At 42.2% G+C, this 19,883-nt stretch overlaps 1 protein-coding gene across 1 annotated transcript in view; it reads right to left on the reverse strand.

The window, feature by feature from the left end:
* Positions 1-17,161, reverse strand: part of COL22A1 (collagen type XXII alpha 1 chain) — a 145,790-nt gene extending 128,629 nt beyond the window's left edge. The window contains exons 1-2 of the mRNA XM_063299991.1: positions 17,074-17,161; positions 14,514-15,080 (exon numbers count right to left, since the gene is read on the reverse strand). Of these exons, the coding sequence (XP_063156061.1) occupies positions 14,514-15,080; positions 17,074-17,161 (655 nt within the window). The remainder of the gene's footprint in view (positions 1-14,513; positions 15,081-17,073) is intronic.
* Between the last annotated feature and the right edge of the window lie 2,722 nt (positions 17,162-19,883).

Consider the following 19,883-nt stretch of genomic DNA (forward strand, 5'->3'; position numbering starts at 1 on the left):
ATTATTATTATTATTATTATTATCATATTATTATTTTATAAATAACTCAAGGCAGTGAACATACCTAATACTCCTTCCTCCTCCTATTTTCCCCACAAAAACAACCCTGTGAGGTGAGTTGGGCTGAGAGAGAGTGACTGGAGCAAGGTCACCCAGCCGGCTTTCATGCCTAAGGCAGGACTAGAACTCTCAGACCACGCCTGATTGGCTCTTGGGGTGAGAGAGAGGGACTGGCCCAAGATCACCCAGCCGGCTTTCATGCCCAAGGTGGGACTAGAACTCTCCTACCACGCCTGATGGCTCTTGGGCTGAGAGAGAGTGACTGGCCCAAGGTCCCCCAGCTGGCTTTCATGCCTAAGGCAGGACTAGAACTCTCCTACCACGCCTGATTGGCTCTTGGGCTGAGAAAGAGGGACTGCCCCAAGGTCACTCAGCCAGCTTTCACGCCTAAGGCGGGATTAGAACTCTCCTACCATGCCTGATTGGCTGGAAGGAAGGAAGGAAGGAAGGAAGGAAGGAAGGAAGGAAGGAAGGAAGGAAGGAAGGAAGGAAGGAAGGAAGGAGGGGGGGAGGGGAAGAGGAGAGGGAGAGGGAGAAAGGAAGGAAGAGAGAGGGGAGGGGAGGGGAGAGAGGAGAGAAGAGGGAATGAAGGAGAAGGGGAGGGGAGGGAGAAAGGGAGGGAGAGGAGAAAGGGGAAGGGAGGGAGAGAGGTAGGAAGGAGAAGATAGAGGGAAGGGGAGGGGATAGGTGAGGAGAGAAGAGGGAATGAAGGGGAGGGGGAGGGGAGGGAGAAAGGGAGGGAGAGGAGGAAGTGGAAGGGAGGGAGAGAGGTAGGAAGGAGAAGAGAGAGGGAAGGGGAGGGGATAGGTGAGGAGAAAAGAGGGAATGAAGGGGAGGGGGAGGGGAGGGTGGAAGAGAGGAAGGTGGGGAGAGAAGGAAGAGGAGGGGAGATGGGAGAGGAAGGGGGAAGGGAGAAGGAAATTAAAGAAGGATGGACTCTCCTCTTCCTGTAGGAGGCTGAAAGGAAGGCCTTCTCAGCCTTCCACTCCCAGGGACAAAGACAGGAGCAATCAGGGAGTCCCTCAGCTGCTACCTCCATTCCTAATGCCTCACAACTTGTTCCATAGGATAATTGCAGGTAGAAAAGGTTCAACTCTAGTGAGGAGATTTATCAGCATTTCCTCCAATATCTATTATAATGATGCGCACGTGTTTTTCTTATTCTACAGCCGCAAAGTGCTCCCTACCATTAGCATGTTCTCCTGTGCAGTGCTAACAAGTTCGTGGTTTAATTCAATTACGACTCTCTTCCATTTCATTTTGCAGGCACCATAACAGAGCCTCCCTTCTGTTGTTCTCCATTTAATATCTCACCACAATCCACAATACCGTGCTGTCAGATCTGGGAATAATAAGTCTCCTCTCCAGAATTCAATTCCCCACTCAATAACTAAATGCAGAAGCCTCAAATGCACAGCGGGTCTAAATAAATAGCTTTAATTGTGGATACCAAAGAAGTTCTATGCATGCAGAAGATCAGTTTGCTGTAGAACACGGGAAACAAATCCTCTGCCTTTGAACCAGGGGTAAAATTCTAAGGGTACTTTCGCCCCCAACCTTTCTAAAGCAGTAGGCTGCCGTTTCTTCTCTTCCCAGCCTGGAAGGTGAACATCTTTTCTGTGTTTGCATAACATCTGGCCTTTGTTCTTCCCTTGCCAGCTTCAGCCCTCCAAAGTCCGGATCCAAGTCTCTTTTCATCGCAGCTACCTGCAAAGTCAAAGTTTGCACAGATCCATTGATGCTAGTGAGGCCTGCGTGAACTTAGATTTGCTTCATCAATGAGACGTGCACCTGGAAAAATGCTGCAAAGAGGCCACCCAATTCCCCTTGATGAAGCAGTTGGGGTAGCCACCAGCCTCATCCAGCCTGTTCAATCTGGTTCATAGGAACCATTTACAACTTTTTTAGTGTGTGTGTGTGGAGGGGAGAGAGATGGGGGTGAATCAGCAGGACGATTAGGAAGATGCCGAGAAGATGAGAGGGTGTGTTGGTATTTCAGGGTGTTAGAAAGGAGTACGGTTACTATGGTAACAAATCACTCTGGCAGGGTGAACAGGTCAAACTTAAGTATCCTCAGTTGTGAGTGTGAAAAGAATGACCATATGAGATAAAGCTCCTGATTTGCCTGGACTTGTTTCAGTTTCCTTTTTACGCAGCCTTCCTTCCAGTCACAGCTCTGCGCGTGTGAATGCACGAGCTTGTAAATATGTTTTTGTGCCTTCTGTAAGTACATTTATTTTTATATAAATGCCTGGTGTGTGTTTTTTTCTGATCTCTCAGGCCAAACACTTTCCAGCACACTCTGACAGGGTGGTCCAACAGAATGACAGGTGGCAGAAACCAGACAATGCTTTAAAAAATGGGGACAGATACAGCCATATTGGTGGTTGTTTAATTTAGTTAACACTCTTAGGTGGCCTTGGACTACTTTGGGCTGGTGCAGCAGAAGAAGGTGCCTTTCAGGAGAAGATACCCTTTCTCTCCAGTACTGCACAAAGTCCTTCCAGGCTGCATGACAAAGTTGTTCAGTGGTGAAACCTTGTGGCAAGCACCAAAAGAATCTGATAGCATTGGCCTGATTGTCAGCAATTTGGATAACACCTCAGGAAAAGTTCCTCCCAATCTCCTCTGGTAGTTCAAGCACTACAGTCTGAGAAGGGGTCTAAAGCAGAGTGAGGCCAGCCACATGGTCCATTTCACTTAATTCCGAGAAACTAGCAAGCCAGTTTATTTTGCAAAGCAACTTTGAGGGGGGACCTTCCCCAGAGTGAAGCCCCAACAGACAGGACCAGGACCAATGGGTTAAAACACCTAAGGAAATCGATTCAGGCCAGCCTTTCTCAACCTTTTGAGCCTGGAGGAACCCTTGAAATATTTTTCAGGCTTCAGGGAACCCCTGTACACTCAGGCTCAAATATAGTCCAGAAGGTACAAAATTATTATATTTGTTTCTTGTGTTGGCCCGTATAGATGCATCCGCAGTGTTCTTCGACTAAAAATAAAGAATGAGACTTACCTCTTGAATGTGAAGTTGCCCGACTTTGAAATAATTATTTAAATAAATTGTGACACCCCAGGGAACCCCTAATGATCTCTGGTAGAACCCCAGGGATCCTTGGAACCTGGCTGAGAAACCCTGGGCTAGACATTAGGAGGAACTTTCTGAGGTGTGACCAGAGAAACAGGCTGCTACTTGGGGAAGTGAGTTCTTCTTGACTGGATTCTTCAGTCAGAAGCTGAATAGTCATGCTCTAGTGGATCCTGCACTGAGAAGGATTTGGACTAGATTACCTCTATGGTACCTTCCAACTCTATGATTCCATTATTTAAATCAGCGTTTTTCAAACTTGGCAATTTCAATATGTTTGGACTTCAACTCCCAGAATTCCCTAGCCAGCATGGGGGATTCAAGTCCACACAACTTAAAGTTGTGATTTAAAGCTTCTCAGAAGCATAGTGCTAACATCAAGATCTACTGGCACACAGATCCTCATGTGCAAATATATGATTTTACAAAGAAGGGTGAAAAATCTGGCTTTTTATGCCTCTATTTTTCCCAGCTACCAATTCCCCTACTCCCTGGGACTATGGCATTGAAGAATGATTTTTGCCTTCACTGGGGCCACAAATACCTTCTACTCAAGTGATTCAATAAAAAGCACTGGTGTATGCAGAGCATTTTATTGGTGTCGTTAAATAGAGTTCCCTAGCAAAAACCCTTGACATTTTAAAAGCTTCCAACAGTTGTCATTACAGCTTTTTGCTCCAATTTTTCAGACTTAGTGGGGTGAACAACTGCTGCTTTCAGGTTTAAAGGGGAAATGGTGATCAGAAAAAAAGAAAAATAAAGAGAAGCAGTAGCATCTTACCAATTGTGTTAGTAAGAAATCTTGTGCCTGAGAATGCCAGCTATGTGATCGAAGGGAAGACGCCCAACATAACGCCAATGGAAACACTTTAGAGACTTGCTTTAGCTTTCCACGTGTCCCACTTCTGAAGCATTCTGAAACAGTGATGAGCGCTCCAAGATCAGCACACGTAACACCCTTACTGTGCGAGCTGCATTGGGTTCCAGTTTGCTTCCGGGTCCAATTCAAGGTGTTGGCTATCACCTTTAAAGCCCTACATGGCATGGGGCCAGGTTATCTGAGGGACTGTCTCATCCCCATAACATCAGCCCATCCCACCTGATCGTGCAGAGAGGGCATGTTGCGGACCCCGTCTGTAAGAGAATTCCATCTGGCGGGGTCCAGGAGGCAGGCCTTCTCTGCAACAACTCCCGCCCTTTGGAACACCCTTCCCCCAGAAGTGAGGTTAGCCCCCTCCCTCCTGGACTTCAGAAAACAGCTGAAGACCTGGTTTTGTCGCCTTGCCTGGAATAGGGAGGGGAAGAGCCATTCTTGGGGCTGGTTGATTCCCTAGTTCTGCGGGGACCAGCTTTATGCCCTTATGGTTTGAATTAGATCTGCCATGGCTTGGATTTTTATTGCATTTTATGCTGATTAATGGTTGTATTTATGATTTTATTGAAATTTAAGTGTTTTCATTGTGAACCACCCAGGGTCCCCCATGTGGGGGAAATGGGCGGTGATAAAAAAAATGATAAATAAATAAACTATGACAATCCAGGCTGTTTGCACTATTTTGCCCTGTCCACAAAGCTCCAGATGATTTCTAGATGGTAGCAAAGGGTTAGAATATTCTGCATCTCTTTCCTGCCACCTAGTGGTCATCTGGAGCTTTGCAGCCCAGATCTGATTGCCAGACCCAGATTCCCTTTGAGTCACCTGTGTGATTTACAACAATTACTCAACCTCAAAATACGAGATTCAAAGCCTAAGGGTTGCACTTCTAAGACAGGGTTACTCAACCAGGGTTCTGTGGAACCCTAAGTTTCTGTGAGAGGTCACTAAGGGTTCCCTGGGAGATCACAATTTATTTTAAAAAATTTCAAATTCAGGCAACTTCAAACTTTTACCTTTACCTATCCATGAAACATATATAATAATTCTGTAACTTCTGGCCTATATTTAACCTGAGCTACATTCAGATTATTTATTGATGTAACTCAAAATACAGATGACTTCAGATGACTCCCATACATTCTTGGAGTGCTTTTCTTCTTAAAATAGAGAGCCACACTGATTGGTTTAGCCAAATGAGTTTTGGGGGTTGGTATTCCTGGGGCCACATAAACAAGGACAGGGTACCATACATAGCCACCAATCTTCTTATCTTTCTGTTATCTTTCTGGAGGCAGGTAAAAATATATTTATTTATTAGATAAGCAGGCTTTGCCTGCTGAAACTGTTGCCATGCTGGAGGATTAAGTTGTTTGAAGGGAATGTATTTTAACAGTGTTTCTAGGTCTGCTTTTAATAATGTTTTAATTATTTTGTAGTGGATGGTAGCACCTAGCTGCACTTGGCTGATCCTAAAGAAAGCTTAGCCGCTATTCCTAGTTAGCACTTGGATGCAAAACCACCAGAAAATCCCTGGGCTATAAAATGAGAGTGGAAAGCTGGAAAAAAAAGTCTGAAAGAATGCAATGTCAAGCCACTTCTGTACTGTTGCCAAGAAAACCACAGATCTAGACATGTAGCTGTTAGAAGCTGATCTCAGTTTGAGGGAATCTCTCCATTATATTGTTATTTATTTATTTATTCATCCATCCATCCACTCATTAAAGCTTGAACACTTCATTCCATCAAACCTCTAGATCAGTGTTTCTCAACCTCAGCAACTTTAAGATGTCTGGACTTCAACTCCCAGAATTCCCAGCCACCATGGCTGGCTGGAGAATTCTGGAAGCTGAAGGCCAGACATCTTAAAGTTGCTGAGGTTGAAAAACACTGGTCTAGATCTATCAGGAGCACCTCCACACTAACCTGTAAAATGCTGAGGCTGTCCATCAACTTTGATATGGGGCTTTCATGGCAGGAATTTAGGACCAACAGCAAGCACAGTTCCATTGGGTTTCCCCTCACACAAGGATTTTTATAAACCATCTTAGCAGGACAGGAAGTCAAGAGTGGCCACTTGCAAACTTTTCAGAAAAAGCCCATCTTTAGGAAGGAGGGGGGATGTGGTATATGGAAGGAAAAACTCCAAAGATTTCAGAGGTTACTACAATCACAGGTAGTTAGTATCTCAGATTTCTTTGTCTGTGTCAGCCTTTCCAGGTAGACCAGACAGGAAACATGACCAGATGAGCTAATTCTACATTACTGTAAGTCTACATTAACAGAATCTTGCAAGTCTGAAAGTAGAATTCTCCCCCCACCCCACCGGTCTCCTTTACAGCCTGAGAAACTAGGGACGGTCCCTTCTGAGCCTCTTGTCGTGCCCTTTATCCAGCTGCAGGCTATGGTCTCTCTTATCTGACCATTCCCTAGGCAGCATCTCTTCGCCCTGTATTTCAATGTCTTTCTCACATACCATTACAGTCTGTCACTATCCTATGGACAAATCTAACACCATGTCCCTGGAGTTAATCACCTATTCCATGCACTTCCTAGCATCAGCTTTTGTACCGAGCCTACTTGTGTTTATATATACAGAACAAGGACTCTCCCTTCCTTTCCTGGCTTGTCTGAGTGTTGACTGTTAGCATGTTAGTTGACTCAGGATGATAACGTTTGAAATATCGGAGGGTTGAGAACACAATAGGTAAGAAAAGAATTGCTGGTGCACCCTCCAAGATGCCTTCTTTGGACACATGCACTATGCTTGGATGGTCCTGCTAAGGCTTTGTAGAAGAAGGGTTAAAAAAATAAAAGGTGAAAGAAGAAAGTGCAAAAGCTGGCTTGCAGCTAAACCTCAAAAAAAACCAAGATTATGGCAACCAGCTTGATTGATAACTGGCAAATAGAGGGAGAAAATGTAGAAGCAGTGAAAGACTTTGTATTTCTAGGTGCAAAGATTACTGCAGATGCTGACTGCAGTCAGGAAATCAGAAGATGCTTAATCCTTGGGAGAAGAGCAATGACAAATTTTGATAAAATAGTTAAGAGCAGAGATATCACACTGACAACAAAGGTCCGCATAGTTAAAGCAATGGTGTTCCCCGTAGTAACATATGGCTGCGAGAGCTGGACCATAAGGAAGGCTGAGAGAAGGAAGATCGATGTTTTGGAACTGTGGAGTTGGAGGAAAATTCTGAGAGTGCCTTGGACTGCAAGAAGATCAAACCAGTCCATCCTCCAGGAAATAAAGCCAGACTGCTCACTTGAGGGAATGATACTAAAGGCAAAACTGAAATACTTTGGCCACATCATGAGAAGACAGGACACCCTGGAGAAGATGCTGATGCTGGGGAGAGTGGAAGGCAAAAGGAAGAGGGGCCGACCAAGGGCAAGGTGGATGGATGATATTCTAGAGGTGACGGACTCGTCCCTGGGGGAGCTGGGGGTGTTGACGACCGACAGGAAGCTCTGGCGTGGGCTGGTCCATGAAGTCACAAAGAGTCGGAAGCGACTAAATGAATAAACAACATGCCCTTTACTCATTCAGCACTTAAGAGAAGCTGGCAGGAGAAGTTAAAACCCTTGCTTGGCCTCCCTGCTTGCCCCACCTGTATATTGCAAGAAAGCAAAATTTGAGAGCTTCCAAGATTGCAGCAACTGGATTCCCCCTCCATCACCTTATGCAGAAACAAAGTCTCCAGCTTGCCTGTCACTCTCTATATAAATCCATGTCTTGTTTTCTAAACTGCTGCAGAGGACTGCGGTTTCCACCCCCACCCCCTCTTTTTTCGACTGCATCCTCCACTGCTTGGATACACTGATTCACTTGAGCTGATTGAATAAACAAAGAAGTAGAGTTACAAGTCTAGACTCACTTGAGTGGAGCAGGAATGCTGGAGGCTAAGAAATCATTGGTGAAATTCATTTTTTTTTTATAATCAACATTATTTCCTTGCCATATAAGCTTAGGAGAGAAAGCAGAATCCAAAGGTGGTCTCAGAAGACTGTACTCCAAGGGGAATAATAAAACTAAAACGAGTAACAAAAATGGAAAGCAACATGCAGTTTAACATTTGGATTGTTGAGTCTGAGTCACCGCCAATGGCAGCCCTTAGCCAAACTTGGATTATACTACAAAAAACAGCTATGCAGGTTTGAATCTGGTTAGTGCTGGAATGGGAGACTATAGGATACCCTTAAAGGAGATAGTGGCAAACCAGTTACATATTGGTGTGAAGAAAATAACAAGGGTGTCTCCTTGTAATCTCCATAAGTCAAGTGCAACTCAAGGAAGTCTTTACCTTTCCCTACAAGTAGCCAACCACGATTCATGACTGATCTTGAAAAGCTAAGCAAAGTTGGATCTGATTAGGAAGTCTCAGAACTTTAGGCTAGACTAGGAAGTCAAAAATGCAGGCAATGGCGAACCATTTCCATATTGCTGCCAAGAAAATTGCATGGATGTTTCTATGGAGTAACCAGGATTCAAGTTTGACTTGAGGGAAATGTCAATATTTAGCTGAGCCCACAAGCTACTTTGAGATGTATAGCTTTCCCCAAATATGGTGAAAACCTGGGCTCATAAATGTGAAGGAAGAGTAGAATATTTTTGCAAAGACTAAACATTATGGTAAGGATGGGCAACTTTTTGGGGGCCATGGCCAGGAGCTGAACTCCCTGATATTTTTTATAGCAGCCAGGAGAGAAGCGGGTGGAGGAATGTCTCAAGTGGGTGTGATCATATCATCCATCTTTGCACTTAGGAATTTCTAGGTTGTTTTTTTTCCCCCCTGTTGTTAAGTTGAGATTTTTCCTTTTTCTGTCTCCACCCCCTCCCCCAATCAAACCCCATGCTAATCCTATTTTGAGCCCAGTGTTCATTTGCTTCCAGTTTTAAATGCTGGGAAGCTTACAGCCATCTGTACCCTTGGAGGGCTTCAGAGACCACAAGAAGGTGGATCAAAAGGCCACAGCTTGCTACCCCTAATTTATAGTAAGAATCCTTCCCTGGTATTTGAAAACTAGGGTCAGTATCTGCTTCAGTGGTCAGTTGATCCACCCACTGTGAATAGCAGATTTGGTTACCTCTGTGGTCCCAATTTCTATGATGCTTGCATTTTGTGAAAGGGCAAATCCCATTTTACCAAAGTAGCATGTGTCTGTCTGTCTGTCTGTGTGAATCACCCTCTAGCTGAAGCTATAAAAAGGGAAGCAAATTTATCTTGGGGCCACAAGCAATTAGTGCCTTGAGTATTCTAGGATCAGCTGAGGATTCTGTATCTACACCCACCTTCAGCAGCATCAAACATAGTCCTATTTTGGAAGGAAAAATAAACTTTCTATCAACAATCTTATGCTGACAGCAAAAGAAGGAACTCTAACACATTCTTACTTCTTGCTATAACTCTTGCCATGTTGCAGGCATTCATTCTTAGTTCTCCTGTTTCTTGCATCACCCCAAGGGTGAATCATGAATGCCTGTTATTCCATGGTTGAACTGTTTTATATCCACCACACAGTGAAGGTTCAGTGAGCCACACAGCTCTGTAACCCTCCAGAAATAACTTGGAAAAGTTACTTTGGAGTGTATAGAGGTGAAAGCCTCACATCTGTCTGCATTTCTTTAATGCAGCTGCATCTTCTCCCTGGATTATGATACTTTTGCTGTTTAATCCCAGAAAAAGAAGAGAATGTTTTAAAGAGTTGTTGATAGTGCTACATTTGGGCTACTGTGTGCTTTGAAGTTCCTTAGGGAATCTAAGCCAAAAGTGCATATTTCAAGCTCATCCTCCATAAGAAGGACTGGAGAAGCAATAATCTTTCTACTTTTTTATCAATCTCAACATAAGATGCTGCTTTGGGTACAGATAATATGGTTATGGGACAATTTAGAACATGTAGGATGTTAAAGGTGAGATGGCAGCTCATTTGTATACATGTACCTTCATCTTCCAGAAGGCTGCTAATCCTAAATGTCTCAACTAGACCAATGGGACACTGTACTACTGGAGTTGGATTCAGCAAGGAAACTTGGCACATACATAAGACATTTTTATAGACAATGCACAAATGGGGTTTTACGTTTTTTCATCCCAACCTACCTCCAGGCTGAGAAATTTAAGAGGGAGCATGCTAACCTGGTTTTCCAAAAAGGCCCTGGGAAGTTGCCCCTTTTATGAGCAAATAAGTAATAGTTGAATCAAAGTATCTAGTGCCAATGACACCCGAACATCTGGCAGCATTGCAGAAATTCATTTTCCAGATTCTTGTCCATTCCTTGGGAGTTAGCTAAAATGTGGAGGTTTTCATAGACTTCAAAGTGTTGGAAGGATGCAGTACAATCAGGAAAGGAAAAGTCATTCAGAGACTTGAAAAGTAGACAAAGGTCTATAGAGAAGTTCCAGACTTGTGTGGGTTTTTTATTTTCCAGGGCCTGAGAAATAAGTAGATAAATAACTAGATAAATAGATACATAATAACCAGCCAGTTTCTGATATTGCATGGATTCTGGAACTGTGGGTGGCACCATGGGAGATGAAGGATTGAGGAAATATAAAGCCAGGCATTGTTTTCTGAAGATCACTCATCTTCCCTCAGCTAACCATAAAAACAACTGCTGGAGTGGGTACTGACTTTTTTTTTTCTTTTCATTTTCTAACAGAAATCCATTATATATTAATTCAAAAAAAAAAAATTTGATCTCCCTTTTTGATCGATGGAATGGTTTTACAGGAACTGAGACAGAGATAAAACTGCTAATGGAATGTCCTTTGCAGTAGAAGCTAATATACTGTAGGTAGGTCAGGGTTGAACTCCTAGGATGTTCTCTAGGTTTGCAAGCTGCTTAGCAGAAACTGATAGAAGATCTGAGCAAACCATGTTTAATTTGTTATATATAGATATTAGAGAAGCCTTCCCAAATCTGGCACAATCCAATTGTCTTAAGATTTCAGCTCCCAGAATTCCCAGCAAGCACGGTTTTTGGATTAGGAATACTTTGAGTTACTCTCCTGATGCCACTCACTAATGATAGATTGGGGAAAACTGTGTTAAAGGATGAGGGCATGGAATCTATCAACACTCATATTGTCAAATAATACAAAAGAAAGGATTGGGCAAACCTGTCTATGTCCAATTCATATCAGCGTGAAAAATGATAGTGGATTAAAATTCCTGCCTGCCTATTACTCAGGAGATACAGCTTTGTTAATAAAGATTAACTTTTTTCAAATATCTGTAATAAAGACTGTTGCATGAAAGCAATTTCTACTTAGGAGCACAAGTCCATGTCTCTAATGGTAAACAGTAATGTTTCCTTGGAGTCAGTCTTCACTTCTGGTGACTTCATACATACACCTATATGATTTTCCTGAAAACATTCCAGAAGTGGTTCAACACTGTCTTCTACCTGGATGTTTTATTTCAATTTCCCAGTCTAGCCCTGGGGCTTCCTAGTGATCTCCCACCCAAGTACTAATTAGATCTAACCCTACCTGGCTCTTCAAGATCAGCTAGAGTCAGGTAGATACTGCCAGGTAGCTGGGCTCATCTCTATAAACAACCTGCCATTTCTCAGGACTTGATAACTCAATAGCAGAAGATACAGTGTGATGGAAGAAAGGGTTTAGTTCAATGTCTGGCAAGAAAGAATCTTGGCCCCAATCTCTAGAAGCCTGAATAACCACTCCTGGCCTCAACTGATAGCTATCGGTCCTAGCTATGCTCATTCATTCCATTCCAGGCATTGAGAAATCATGAGATAGTAGTAAAAAAGGGAGATATAAAGATCTTTTTCAGGAACAATGCGACAACACAACTCAAGAAGCCTCCAGACCAATTATCTCTGAATCACTCCATATGGGAAAGCATCTTCTCATTATTTGTTCTTATTTGTAATATTTCCCAGCTGTTCACACTCCCAGCAACGTGTGGCATTAAAACTCATACTTCAAAGCACCACAATAAAAACTGAAGCATCTAAATCAGAAAAATGGCAGCCGCAGCAGCCACAACAGTAATCATCTGTCACAGTGGAACTAAATAACACTGATAGTAAAAATTGCTGAACTGTAACCAACAGCAATATCAGCACTGACAAAAGTAGAAGAGAATAAATTAGCAAAGGCGAAGCAATTCGCAGCAGGGTAAACATCAGTATCGTTATGGAAAAGTTAGAGTCTCAGGGAGCTTGATTGTGATGCATTTGAAACACATTTTTAAAGTGTGTGCTTTAAGTTTCGAACACTTTTAAAATACATTTTAAACAGCTTTGGAGGAAAGATCCATGTAGATTTGTTTGAAAGTATTACCTGGTGGAGACAATATTAAATCTTTTCACATGTTCAGTAAATGATGGACCAGATTTTTTTTTCATTCAGTCCCAAAAGATTAGGATGAATGCTACACAACAAGATAATATCATTCAGATTCTGATAAGTATAGATAAATATTAATGTCACTGAGGGCAAAGTCAGTTCAGAGGGAGAGCATCACTTCTTGAAGGGAACAGATTATTCCAAAGCAATGACTGAAATATCATTAAGGATAACAAAGATGCATGTCCTTTTAGGAGAAAAATAATAAACAGCTAAGTCTTGGTCTTCTATCCCATCCAGGTTCCACTGTAAGTGTAGTTTTCATTATATTTGACAGAATCATTGTGTGGGAAGAAAGAAAATAACTTCCCCTTCATCTCTAAGGCAGGATTCCCTAGAAGATTATTATTTTCCTCCTTCCAAGTTGTAAACTCCAAAGTAGAGGACAAGAGTGATGTACTATCACACCAAAGTGTGATATCCATCAAATGAAAATGTCAACCAGGCTCAACTTTGTGTGACATCTGGAGATTATAATGTAGTTTGAAAGTAGGAAGTCTTGTCGTTGGGTATAACTTCATGAGGTCTAAGGAGAGTTTAGGACGTGAACCCTGCAATTTTGATTAGCATAAGTAATCAAGCAGCTGCAAAACAGACAATGAGCTGTACTACAGAGAGAAGGTGGGGGGAAGCATTAGTTGGCCAGTCAATCCAATCTACTCACTACTGGGCATGCAAAGAACATGTAAAACAAAATGAGATCCAAGACTTATCTGTTTTTAAAATATCAGGCAAAGATGTTAACTTTGATTAAAGTGAAAAATCTCATGAGATCTGGATAACATGTTGCTCAAGTGAAATCTGGCTCTAATTGTCCACCAGTTGATCACTGGATTAAATTGAATAGAATATAAGTCAGAAGTACAGAACATCTGCATAAGAGAAGGAACATGCATACACACACACACACACTTTAAAAAAAAAAAACCCTTCCTCGCTGGCAGCCTGTCAAACTACAAATCATTATTGCACTGAGGAAAATAGGTTTCCCAAGTCCAACAGAACCATTAGTCTGTCAATCAACTGATTAGCAGCAGAACAGCCAGGATCCCACCTGGAGACATTCCTTTCACTGGCAACCATTGATTGGCAGCCTTCTACAGAGTGTGGCTTGGCTCCCCTATAGCAAGCTAGTTGCCACAGTTATCATGCAGCTGTACAGGTTGTTCATTCATGGCATCAGGGTAGTCTTCAGTATGTGGTCAAAACTGTCAAGACAGTGGCTGCAATGGTATGAACAAAGCCCCTCCTGTTTTATGTGCTACACTTGATCTTAGCCAAAAGGCTGAGAAGCAACACACATAAAAACCAAGTGGAGCTTCAACCTTATCATTGTGGCCACCATCTTGACTTTTTAACTATAGCTGGTAGATACCCCTGAATGGTATAAAGGCTGGAGAAGTCTTATTGGCTCTCCTAAATGCAACACCAAAGGTCTCTTCAAAGCTTCTTTACAAGGATCAAACTTCATGCATACTTTACCCAGATGGAAACATCTGAGGAAACTTACTATAATATCTTATTTGTGTTATTATTCAGTTGTTACCCTGTCTTATCAGTGCTTATTCCTTTCTGGAAAAAAAAATACAACATACAATATTCTCTGTGATATGATCTATGAATAACCTTCTAAATGAACACTCATGAAGATTATCCTTCAGCCAACTTGCCCTCACTCCCTAAATCCAGCCAATATTTTGCTCAACCCCTTGCAAAGGTATCCAGATTTTCTCAAACTTTATCCTGGTAAAATCTAAAATGACAGGAAAGAAAGTTAAGATGGGCTCTTCCAACTGCAGATATCCAGAGGTATCCATAACGAGAACTGGCACATTTCTCTGTTAACATAAACTGTGACTTAAAGTAAAACTCTTCAGGTGGTTTCCCTGCAGAAAGGGATCTCAGCATTTTAAATGGCTACATAAATAGTCAAGGCATGAATTTTGCAATAAATTTACTAATGGCTGATTTAATTGTGCAGGTGAGGGCCTTAAGAACACTTTCCCTTTTCCACACTGAGAGAGAGTTAGAATTTATAGGGTCATCCTTTCGTAAACTGATCAACACACCCGGCACAATTTCTTGGTGGCAAGTCAACGGTTTGTTTACTTACTCTCACAAAGCCTTCTTCTCAGCTTCCCACGTATCTTATCAATAGCACTGTAATCAGAGACATGGAAGACATGGGCAGATTTCGGCTCAGAAGCAATTTCATCCAATTCTTCTTTAAGGGCATCACCAACACCCACAGCAAAAATCCTGATGCCTGCCTTATGTGCTGCTGAGGCAGGACTCAAGACGTAATCCTGGCTCCTGCCGTCAGTCAAAAGGATCGCTACTTTCTTGATGGTGTTATCATTTGGCCTCCCACCAGCCTGTGCAGAAAAGCTGTAACTGTTGAGGTACCGTAGGGCATCCCCTGTGTTAGTGTTCCCCCCGTAGTATTTGATGCCCTTTGCAGCTTCTTTTATCTCTTGCTGAGTTTGATAGGTCCCAAGGTCAAACTCAGTAGTTGGCTGATCACTATAACGGACGACCCCCACACGGGTTTTGTCTGGTCCAATCTCAAAAGTGTCCACCAGGTTAGCTATCCACTGGCGGACCTTCTCAAAGTCTTCTTTCCCCACGCTGGAGGAAGTGTCCAGGAGGAAGACGAGATCATAGTGAACGTTCTTACAACCTGCAAGGGAAATATGAGAGGCTCCTAAAGCACAAGAGAGAAAGACGGCCAGGAGAACCACAACATTCATAGACATTTCTGTCCAGCATAGCAATTTCTACCTGAGGGAACGACTTAGCAGCTCTCTGTTTCTCCAAAGCATTGAACATGTTTCACCTGAGGGATCCACTGCTAAGTATTCCCTTAGAAGTTGTTGTTTTTTTAATTGCAGTTTCTAAAACTAGTTCTGAATTCTGCTTTTTGCTGTAGTATGCAAATCTCCTCTGTCTCCTTCTCTCTCCCTTGCGGACTGCTATGTCTTGGCTCAGTTCTTTTGTCTACTCCATCTGCATGTCTATGAGGCAAGTTAAAAAAAAAAAAATCCCAACAGACAATGCTCTGTTCTCCCGCCTTCCATTCCCCTTTAATGCAACAGGCTGAAAAGCAGGTTGTCTGCTTTCAACCAAGCCTCTCCGTTTCTACAGCTGAGATACCATATTCTCTCTTAACCAGTGCTATTATGTTTTATTAATCATTAGCCTGAAGAACTGTTTTCTTTAACACCAGTGAGAAGTTTTCACAAAACAAAACAAAAACAGATCCTGTCAGGTGGGTGACTCACTGGGTACGAAAACAGGTTCAGAATAATTCTTTTGCCAAGAGAAGCATCTTTCTCTATGTATTTATTCATATAGCTGAATGAGGGTTTTCAAACTCTGTCCCCAGAAGTAAGTATCTAAAAGAAATCTACCATAAATTTAGCTGGGAGTGAATTCCATTCCTACAGGAATTCTGGTATCACGGCATCCATCTTCTGTAGCTTTTGCTCATCTTACACAATCAGGCAAAGTTGGAATGCTTTGGGTCCCATAAATTCGACAGAGTTACTTATTTGATGCAGGAAACAGGCCTATTCTGTCACAGTGCCTACCTTCTGGATTGGTGTCCTTCAGAGATTTGTATGGCCCTCATCCTAACCCTGTTTAAGGATGCCTTTAAACATGGCTCTTCCCGCAGGCCTTAAGCTAGACTGGTTGGTGGACCCTGGTGGGAATGTTGCTTTGGTGGCATTGATGTTCTTTCTCTGGACATCTGTTTTGTAGGCTCTTTGTATTATTCAATTTTAATTGTCTTTGTTTTATATTACCCAAAGTCAGGCAGCCCATTTAAATAAATAAATAGCAGGATAAATGCTTGCCATGTTCAAAGTCTGGCTAGTGATGATTGGGGCTGGGCAAATCCTTCAGCTCTTTATATATCGGTTACTTTTGCTCAAAGACTAAATGAAAGGTTTTATAGATTCCAACGAATGCTTCAAAAATTGCAGCGTGGCCCAGGGCTCTGCACCTTTTACATCAGAGCTATAATGGTGTTTGAGTGCATACTTCTAAAGCAAGTCTTATCATGTTCAGTGGAGTTTACCTACTCCATTCATGTAAAACTCCCTGGTTCAGATCTTACTTTGAGCAAGTGCTTCTAGAGGAACTTGGCAAGCTGCAAACAGGGGCTGAAAACAACTTGACTGAATCATCCTTTTGAAACAAACCTTCAGACCGAATCACTGAAACAATCAGATTTGGGGCTTCGAATCAATCTGAATATTTGGTTGTTTCAGCCACTTGTATTTTAGAAGAATTTAATAAAGAGGCCACACTGGGCTTCGAAGAGCCACTAGGCTTCAACAACGATTTCATTGAAAAACCCAAAAGTGGCCCATTGAAGAAGGACATTATTCCGCTTTTTTAAGTAGCAGAGACACTATTTCATTTTGCTCTTATAAATGAGACAGGCAGTCAAGAGTGAATGATGCTTTTTCAATGCTTTCAACTGGTGCATCTAAACAGAGCATGTCTTCTTTGCTCAAAAAGTAATAAATAATGCTGAGGCCACATGAGAAATAATGTGAAATAATGTAAAGTGATAAATAAAACTTGTCACTGTTTTGCCCCCTGCAATTTTCAGATCTTATGCCCCGCTTACATGAATATTCCTTGCAACGAATACCTGCACTTACCTGCCCTGTGAGCCTTAATCTTCTCTCCACCCCAAAGAAGAAGTAGTGTCAAAATGGAAGTGACCAAGTATCTTCCTACAAGAGGCATGTCTTCTTAGTTCCCAGGGACAGCACGGCCTTTTTATCCTCCCCTTCAGTATTGGGAATTATTCTACAGACCCGTGTCTGAAAAGAGGAAATTTAAAAAGAGAGAGGAATGATAATAATGAAAAGAAATTATTCAGTTAAGAAACCACCGCTTAAAAGGGTAGCACCAAGGAGACAGGCTCTTAGGGAGAATATCAGATATACAGTAGTTGTCCAATTGTACATCGTTTCCCTCGGGACCTCATTGTTCTGAATGTCTTTTGAAGGACTGTAAGTATAATTCACTAAAAGACAACTTCTTAGCCATGGTCTACAGAGAAAGGTAGGTTGAGCAGTTGGTTTTCATGGAAAGTAGGCACACGGGTAGTCCTTGATTTATGACCACAATCGGGACTGGAATTTCCACTGTAAATCATTGAGGTCGTAAGTCAAGTTACCATATGACTGGACCCGATTTTACAACCAGTTTTACAGTGGTCATTAAGCGAATCCAGCTTCCCCAATGGGCTTTTTTTTTGCTGGAAAACAGCAAAAAACATCGCAAAATGTGATCATGTGACTGTGGGACGCTGCAACCGGTCATAAATGTGAGCTGGGTGCCAAGTGCCTGAAATGCAATCATGTGACCATGGGGGTGTGTGTGACACTTTGCAATGCTCAGAAGTGCTTTACAGGCCATAAAGCACCCATTCTGTTGCTACTTCAGCCTGTCATTAAATGAATGGTCATAAGTTGAGGACTACCTGTACAGCTATCTGATAAGAAAGATATGAAAACACAGTGCCCTGACTTAATCATGAAATTTAATAGCAACCAGGCTTAGATAAGAACCCAGGCAGAAGTCACTAGGGTTTGTGGACTTACTTGGAGAGACTAGCCAAGGGCCTCTTACAGGAATCATTTTGAAGTTGTGTCCCTAGTGATCTCTGCTTGCAGATCTTGCAGGAAGAGCAGACGCTCCCTTTGAAAGAAGCATAAGAAAGAGGGAAGGAGGGTCACCCACACTAGGTGAGCATGTAACATCTATGACATGGCTCCCCCAGCTCTATTCTAAAGTGGGTAAGATCATTTTTTTTTAATTGGTATGGAATTAACTTAGAATTTAAGCTTAGTATCTGTTAACTGGGATGTGGTCTCAAGGCTTGTTACTAGCTATACCAGGGTTTCTCAACCTGGACCACTTTAAGATGTGTGGACTGCAACTCCCAGAATTCTCCAGCCAGCATCGCTGTGACTGAGGAATTCTGGGAGTTGCAGTCCACATATCTTAAAGTGGCCCAGGTTGAGAAACCCTGAGCTATACTGTGCACTGTTTCATTATCTTACCCTTTGGAGAGCTCATGATTCTTACTGTCAAGTTTTCACTTAATAAGAAATAAAAACTGCCTCTGCTCTCTCATGAATTTAGTCTCCTGACTTTTCCTGAATGGGTCTTAGCTTCCCCATGTCTCTAAGAAATAAATATAGCCCAAAGTGAACCTCACACAAAAGCTTCTGTACATGGCACAATTGTCAGCTGTGTAGCTTTCTCATGGGTTCCCCAGTTCCTTAATAATCATCCCCAAAAGGTGAGATTAAGAAGAAGGGGAATGTTGTCAATCTTTTTTAACTGACAGGGCTGGAGATTATATACAGAAAAAGCAACTGCAAATTCACCCGTTTTTGAAAGAGCAGATTAAAAGGTCTTTGTTGGAGTCCCAAAGGGAGAAGATTACTGAAAAAGGACAGAAAACTGTTGAGGACAGAAGACCGGAAATTATCCTCAGGGCTTTCCTCTCCTCTTCTGTGGAGACTTGGGCCTATTTACAGTAGCTCTTTCTGAGTTGAACTGTCTGAAACATTTAAAGTAGGCTGCAGGCTACTGACAGGGCTGGCTGTAGCAATTCTCTTGTCTCTTTGACCATAGTTATGACGTCCCTGGGTTAAAAAAAAAAATGGTGCTTCTTCACAGGACATAAATGAATGTCCTGAATAGATCTGAATATTTATAAATACACGCATGAGGATACGAAGGATTGCCACAGTTAGAAGATAAGGTGGGGAATGGAACAGTGGTTGTTTGGAATACATAAAGTCCTGCATTGCTAGGAATCGGTGTGGGATATCATTCTTCTCTAGCAGCCTGCTGGGGTGGTAGAACGTGGGGGAGAAGCTTTTCATACCATCCCCTCTTATCAGAGATACTTGCAAGAAACTTCCGCCTCCAATGCTGGAACTTTCTACTCTTCAGTGGTGGGAAGAAATGCTTCTGTTTTGGCTGGGTTTTGATGGGTAAAGCAATTTTGCCCATTCAGGTTGGATGGATACCAAGTTTATGTTTCTCTGTGTATGTGTGATTTTTACAGCTGTACCTTTAATGGGTCTTCAAATACAGGTTTGTCTATCTTTTGGTGGAAAAGTGAGTGAAGAATCACAGATATTTTTTTTTTTAAAATGGCAGTTTCTATCAGGGAGAAAGGTGGATCCAAACTGCTGAGAATGTTAATGCAACAGAAATGTTAGTAGGGGGAGAAATGGGCTATTTCCAGCCACAGTGAAGGTAGCACATCTGGCAGAAAATGTCTTACTATGTTGGCTATATCATCTATCATCTATCAATCAACCATCTATCTATCTATCTATCTATCTATCTATCTATCTATCTATCTATCTATCTATCTATCTATCATCTCTGTCTAATCTCTCTCTCTCTCTCTTTATCTATCTATCTATCATATCTATCT

Source organism: Candoia aspera, chromosome 3, assembly GCF_035149785.1.
Source record: "Candoia aspera isolate rCanAsp1 chromosome 3, rCanAsp1.hap2, whole genome shotgun sequence".
Lineage (NCBI taxonomy): Eukaryota > Metazoa > Chordata > Lepidosauria > Squamata > Boidae > Candoia > Candoia aspera.